The sequence below is a fragment of the Nicotiana attenuata genome, unplaced genomic scaffold (genome assembly GCF_001879085.1).
Source record: "Nicotiana attenuata strain UT unplaced genomic scaffold, NIATTr2, whole genome shotgun sequence".
NCBI classification, from domain to species: Eukaryota; Viridiplantae; Streptophyta; class Magnoliopsida; order Solanales; family Solanaceae; genus Nicotiana; species Nicotiana attenuata.
In genome coordinates, this window is record NW_017672191.1 from 111,845 (window position 1) to 119,425 (window position 7,581).

General features: G+C 46.7%; 1 protein-coding gene across 1 annotated transcript; it reads right to left on the bottom strand.

Annotated features, from left to right (window-relative positions):
- Positions 1 to 4,902: 4,902 nt before the first annotated feature.
- On the bottom strand, positions 4,903 to 7,581 carry LOC109212237 (translation initiation factor IF-2-like). Its single transcript, XM_019375865.1, has 5 exons — positions 7,452 to 7,581; positions 6,283 to 6,467; positions 6,009 to 6,084; positions 5,205 to 5,354; positions 4,903 to 5,015 (listed from the first exon to the last, which is right to left on the bottom strand). Exons 1-5 carry the CDS (start codon positions 7,579 to 7,581, stop codon positions 4,903 to 4,905), a joined length of 654 nt encoding a protein of 217 aa, XP_019231410.1.

Sequence of the window (7,581 nt, forward strand, 5' to 3'; positions counted from 1 at the left end):
CAAACTTTCAAAACAGAGCCAAACGATCCAAAACTATTCAAATGGGTAAGAACTAGTCAATATATGCTCAAGAGTTCATATTATAACTATTAAACTAATTTTCCAACCCTAATGCAAGATTCCTAAAATTCACCCCTAGGCCCACGTGCCCGGATTTTAGAAATTTTTGAAGAAAGCTGTTACCCATAACCTAAGGATCAAGAATATATGATTTCTTCTACATTACATAACAAATTTCGCGGTTAAATATTGTTTTTATCAAAACCCTAGGTTTTACTCTAAACCCATAATTTCCACTTATTTACATGGTGTAATCTACCCCTAAACTATATATTAAACTTACATTAAGTAGAAATAACTTACCGCACAATGGTAGGCTGAAATCTCCCCTTTAGAAGCTCCCTAATCGCCCAAGAAATGAATGAAATGTGTCAAAAATGACACATTCTCGTATTTAATGAAGGCACTGCCTTCTGCGGTCTCGCTTCTGCGACGGAACGTCTGCTTATGCAGAATTGGGCCGGCTAGCTAGGCCGCATCTGCGGTCTGGAAACTGCTTCTGCGGAAGAGGAGCCGCATCTGCGGAACCTGGGCTCCTCCCCTTAGGCCGCATCTGTGATTGGTAATCCGCTTCTGCGGTGTCGCCCCTGTGGCTGGCCAACCGCAGGTGCGATTATGACAGAACTGGAGCTTCAGCTCCTTCTCAAATTTCTAACTTAACATGAGCCTCGTCCGATTGGCGCTCGGGGTCCCCGAGGCCCTGCCTGAGCATACCGACAAGTTTGGAATCATAAAACGGACTCGCTTGAACCCTCGGAACGCCCGAAAAAATGCTAAATCTAAGAATCACACCCTAAAACCAATTGAATCAAACTTATGAACTTCAAGTTCTTAAATCTACTTCCAACGTGCCAAAATGTACTTATACTACTCGGATTGACACCAAATTTTGCGTGCAAGTCTTAAATGACAATATATAACTATTCCCGATCCCGAAATTCCATTCGGACCTCGATATCACAAAAACCCGCTCCAAACCAAATTTTAAGAACTTCAAGATCCTTAAAGAATAAACTTTCACTATTATGCGCCAAAATCCTTTTAGGTTGTCCAAAACCCGAGCCGGACATACGCCCAAGTCACAAATCACCATACAAACCTGTTGGAACCTTCAAATCTCGATTCCGAAGTCGTTTACCAAAAATGTTGACCGAAGTCAAACTTGGCCTTTTAAGCCAACCTTAAGGAACCAAGTGTTCCGATTTCAACCCAAACTTTTCCAAATCCCAAACGACTCATAAATCTGTAAAAGCAAGTACGGGAAGTCTTATTTAGGGGAACGGGGTTTTAGAAAGCAAAACGACCAGTCGGGTCATTACATTCTCCACCTCTTAAACAAACGTTCGTCCTCGAACGGGTTTAGATTCATACCTGAAGTTCTAAATAAGCGTGGATATCTACTCCGCATGTCCTCCTCGGACTTCCAGGTCGCCTCTTCAACTAGTTGGCCTCTCCACTGGATCTTTACCGAAGAAATCCTCTTGGATCTCAACTGGTGATCCTGTCTATCAACAATGGCAACTGGCTCCTCCTTATAACCCATGCTCTCATCTAGCTGAATAGTGCTGAAGTCTAACACATGAGACAAGTTGGCGTGATACCTTCGAAGCATAGACACGTGAAAAATTGGATGAACCCCTGACAGGCTGTGAGGCAAAGCAAGCTCCTAAACAACCTCCCAAACTCACCTCAACACCTCAAACGGGCCTATAAACCTTGGGCTCAACTTGCCCCTCTTCTCGAATCTCATAATACCCTTCATCGGCGAGACTTTCAAGAGAACCTTCTCGCCGACCATGAATGATACATCACGCGCCTTCTGATCCGCGTAACTCTTCTGTCTGGACTGTGTTGTGCGAAGTCTCTCCTGAATCATCTTTATCTTTTCCAAGGCACCCTTCTATAATTTGTACCATACAACTTAGCCTCACCAGGATTAAACCACGCGATAGGGGAACGACATCGCCGACCATATAAAGCCTCAAATGGAGCCATCTCGATGTTGGACTGATAACTGTTATTGTAAGCAAACTCGGCCAAAGGCAAGAACTGATCCCGCTGTCCTCCAAAGTCAATCACACATGCTCTAAGCATGTCCTCTAGAATCTGAACTGTCCGCTCTAACTGCCCGTCGGTCTGCGGGTGAAATGCCGTGCTGAGCTCTACACGGGTCCCTAACTCACTTTGTACGACTCTCCAGAAATAGGAAGTGAACTGAGGGCCTCTATCTGATATGATGGAAACAGGCACACCGTGCAACTAAACTATCTCCCGAATGTAGATCTGAGCAAACCTCTATGAATATAAGTAGTCACAACCGGAATGAAGTGTGCCGACTTGGTCAACCTGTCAACAATGACCCAAACTGCATCAAACATCTTCAATGTTCGTGGCAACCCAAATACAATGTCCATAGTAATGCGCTCCCACTTCCACTCAGGTATAGGCATCCGCTGATGTAGGCCACCTGACCTGTGGTGCTCATACTTAACCTGCTGGCAATTCAAACACCTAGCCATATACTCAACTATGTCTTTCTTCATCCGCCGCCACCAATAATGCCGCCTCAGGTCACGATACTTCTTCGTGGCACCTGGATGAATCGAATACCGTGAACTGTGTTCCTCCTCTAGAATCCTCTCCCTCAAGCCATCGACATTAGGAACACATAGACGACCCTGGAATCGCAGAACACCATCCTCGCCATTAGAAACCTCCTTGGTACTACCCTGTAGCACCATCTCTCTGAGAACTGCCAAATGCGGATCATCGAACTTTCGAGCCTTGATCTGTCCCAATAATGAAGACTGAGCAACAACACACGCAAGGACTCGACTGGGCTCTGAAATATCCAACCTCACAAGTCTATTAGCAAATGACCGGATGTCCAAGGCTAGTGGCCTCTCCTCCGCTGAGATGTATGCCAAGATACCCATACTCTCTGCCTTTCTTCTTAAGGCATCCGCGACCATATTTACCTTTCCCGAATAATAAAGAATGGTGATGTCATAATCCTTCAGTAACTCAAGCCATCTACGCTGCCTCAAATTGAGATCCCTCTGCTTGAACAAATGGTGTAAGCTGCGATGATCAGTATAAACATCACATTACACTCCATACAGATAATGCCTCCATATCTTAAGAGCATGAACAATCGCTGCGAAATGTAGGTCGTGCAGAGGGTAATTCTTCTCATGAATCTTCAGCTGACGTGAAGCATAGGCAATAACTCGCCCCTCCTGCATCAATACACATCCCAAGCCAACGCGTGAAGCATCGCAATATACCGTATACATCCCTGAACCGGAAGGCAACACTAGAACCGGTGTTGTAGTCAAGGCTATCTTGAGCTTTTGAAAGCTCGCCTCACAATCATCGAACCAACGAAATGGAGTACCCTTCTGGTCAATCTAGTCAGAAGTGATGCAATGGATGAAAAGCCCTACACAAATCGGCGGTAGTAACCTGCTAGCCCCAGGAAACTCCTGATCTCAGTCACTGAAGTAGGACGTGGCCAACTCTGAACTGCCTCAATCTTCTTGGGATCCATTTTAATACCCTCGCTTGATACGATATGCCCCAAGAATGCTACTGACTCTAGCCAAAACTCACACTTGGAGAACTTAGCATATAGCTTTTGCTCTTGCAAAGTCTGAAGCACTACTCTCAAATGCTGCTCGTGCTCCCCCAGGCTATGTGAGTATATCAAGATGTCATCAATGAAGACAATAACGAAGGAATAAATATAAGTCCTGAACACCCTGTTTATCAAGTCCATAAACGCAACTGGGGCATTAGTGAAGCCGAAGGACATCCCTAGAAACTCATAATGACCATATCTAGTACGGAAGGCAGTCTTCGGAACATCTGAGTCCCGAATCTTCAAATGGTGGTACCCCGATCTCAAGTCGATCTTAGAAAACACTCTAGCACCTTGCAACTGGTCAAACAAATCATCGATACGAGGCAACAGGTACTTGTTCCTGATGGTGACTTTGTTCAACTAGCGGTAGTCAATGCAAATCCGCTTAGTCCCATCCTTCTTCTTCACAAATAACACTGGGGCACCCCAAGGTGATACACTGGGTCGCACAAATCCCTTTGCTAACAACTCCTCAAGCTGCTCCTTCAACTCTTTCAACTCTTTCGATGCCATACAGTACGGTAGGATAGATATAGGCTGGGTACCTGGAGCCAACTCAATACAGAAACCAATGTCACGATCCGGCGGCATGCCTGGAAGGTCAGAAGGAAACATATCGGCGAACTCCTAGACTACTAGCACTGAATCATTCGTTGGGGACTCTGTTATCGTGTCCCGGACATAGGCTAGATACGCCAAACACCCCTTCTCGACCAGATGTCGAGCCTTCAGGAAACAGAAAACCCGACTAGATGAACTAACGGAGGAACCCTTCCACTCCAACTCGGCAACTCTAGCATCGCTAAAGTAACAGTCTTGGCATGACAATCAAGGATGGCATGAAACGGAGATAACCAATCCATGCTCAAGATGACCTCAAAGTCGATTTTGTCAAGTAATAGAAGGTCCGCTCTAGTCTCGTAACCACAGAAGCTAACCATACAGGACCGATAGATCCGATCCACAACCATAGAATCGCCCACATGAGTGGACACATAAATAGGAGTACCCAAAGACTCACGAGGGATATCCAGAAAATAAGCAAACAGAGATGACACATATGAATATGTAGACCTTTGATCAAATAATACCAAAGCATCCCTACCGCATACAGAAATAATACCTGTGATCATGGCATCTGAGGCCACTGCATTTGGTCTGGCCGGAAAAGCATAGAATCTAGTTGGAGTCCCGGCTGGCTAGCCTCCGCCTGGCTGAACGGTAGCTGGCTGAACTCCCCCTGACTGGCCTCCACCTCTAGGACGACCCCTACCAACCTGTTCCCCACCTCTAGGCGGTCGGACGGTTGGTGCTGTAATCATAGGCTGATGACCCTGCTGTACTGCCTTGCCCCGAAGTCTGGGGCAAAACCTCTTAATGTGACCTGGATCCCCACACTCGTAACAACCCCGTGGTGCCATAGACTGTTGTCCTGAAGCCTGACCCTGATGGCCCGAATACCCACTAGAAGAACCCTGAATGGCTGGTAGGCGGTATGAACTCTCTGGTATAGCACTGAAGTAGGCACTGGAAGAATCCTGATGACTAGAATACCCGCTGGAGGAACCCTGAATAGCTGGTGGGCGGTAAGAAATCTCCGACATAGCACTGAAATAAGGCCTCACTGGAGCACCTTGAGGAGGTGGTGGTGCTGAATATGGGGACCTGCTGGGATAGCCCCTCCCAAACTAACCTCTGCCCCTAGATGGGGCACCTCTAAACTCTCCAGAGAATCGGGTCCTCTTGTCCTGCTGAAACTTCTCTCTACCCCTCTAGCGGTAACCCTCAATCCTCCGAGCAATCTCCACTACTAGCCGATACTCAGTCCCCATCTCAACCTCTCAGGCCATGCTAGCTCGAATACCAGGGTGTAACCTCACAACAAATCTCTGCACTCTCTCTGTGTCCGTAGGAAGTATCATGAGTGTAAGGCGAGACAACTCAGAGAATCTCGCCTCATAGTCGGTCACAGACATCTGACCCTGCTCGACCTGCTCAAACTGACACCGTAACTCTTCCCTCTGAGAGGGTGGAATATACTTGTCCAATAGAAGCCATGTAAACTGATCCCAAGTCATGGGAGGAGAACCTGGTGGTCTGTTAAGGAGGTAAGATTGCCACCACCTATGGGCCCTGCCCTTTAACTAGAAGGCGGTGAAATCTACCCCATGGGACTCCAATATCCACATCTTGTGCATTCTGTCCCTGCACCTATCAATGAAACCCTGGGCATCCTCATGACGCTCACCTCCGAAGATACGAGGGTGTAGCCTAGTCCATCTGTCCAACAACTTCTGTGAATCACCGTCCGCAACTGGTCTGGGCTCAGGTGTCACTACTGAAACTGGCTGGGCACCGCCCGCGGGTAGTGTACCCCGAGTCTGGTATATGGCACCTGCGTGCCCAAGAGCCTAAGCAGTGGCGGTCTGTGCTCCCCCTCTTGGCTCAGATGTAGCTGGGTCTGCTGGAAATAAACCAGCCTGAGTCATAGAGTCCATGAACCGCAGCATATGACCCATGACCTCTTAGAAGCCAGGTGCTGTCATGAAATCCGCCAAGGCAGGCTCTGCTGCGGGCACCTCGCCCTGCTCCTCGATAATGGGATCCCCTACTGGTTCCGCCGGTGGTGCAACTGGGGCAGCTCTCGGACACCCTCGTCCCCTACCTCGGGCCGGTGCCCTCCCTGGCCTCTGCCTTAGCCTCCAGCAACGAGGGGAGCAGCGTTTCCCAGGTCTGGAACGTCCACCGTACGTGTCCTCACCATCTGTGAGAGAATAGAATAAGGAAATTTAGTACACCATCAACTGCACGATATGAGATGAATAAAGAGTAGTTTCCTAACACCCTATAGCCTCTCGAAGATAAGTACAGGAATCTACGTACCGATCCGCAAGACTCTACCAGGTTTGCCCATAACTTGTGAGACCTACGTGAACCTAGTGCTCTGATACCATGTTGTCATGACCCAAATTGCATATTAGGCCGCGAGGGCGCCCAACACCATTGTTAGGCAAGCCAACACTAATCAAATAGTAAATTCTCATTTGTGTAGTTAGTACATGATAACTTTCATTATAGATTAGAAATTGAATCATATTTAAATGGAAGTAATAAATGCAAATCTCAATCATGAAGACAAGCCAAAACAACATAAGTCTACTAATGTGTGTGCCAAGACCTAGTGTCACAAGTGCGTGGGCAATCTAGTAGAATATACATAGATATACTATACTACTGTCTGAAAAAGGAATAGACAGGAAACATAAAGACAAAAGAAAGACTCCAGCTGCTGCAGAACGGCTCAAAAGGGCAGCTCACCGGAAAGTCTCAAGCTGAGGAGTCCACTCTATGCACCGGACTGATGGCCAGATGCACCTGCCTCAAAGCCTGTACAATCAAGTACAGAATTGTAGCATGAGTACATAGAAATATGTACCCAGTATCTCGCCTAACCTCGCAGGAGTAGTGACGTGGGGTCGACTCCGACACTTACTAGGGCCAGCAAATACAATAATATGAAGTTTAATATGCTTAATTCACATTGTATATTGATAACAACAAGCTCAAACAAGAATAATACATGCGATGCGGTCATACACAGATAAACATATCAAACATTCAATCAATAATTTATCAGGAATGCAATTACCCAAGATAATGTCAAACTTCTCTTTAACGGTCAAGAAAATGGTGTTTACTTTTTTTTTTGGAAATTCGTTTGTCAAGTTTGATATGATTTACTACATACGGTCAAAAGCAGAGAGCTTGATTTCGAGGTCTGAATGGAACCCCGGGCTCGAGTTCGGGGTAGCACGAAGTAAAGACCAAATCTGATTGGAAAATGCATACCTCGGGGGAGCAAATCGAAGACCCGCCAT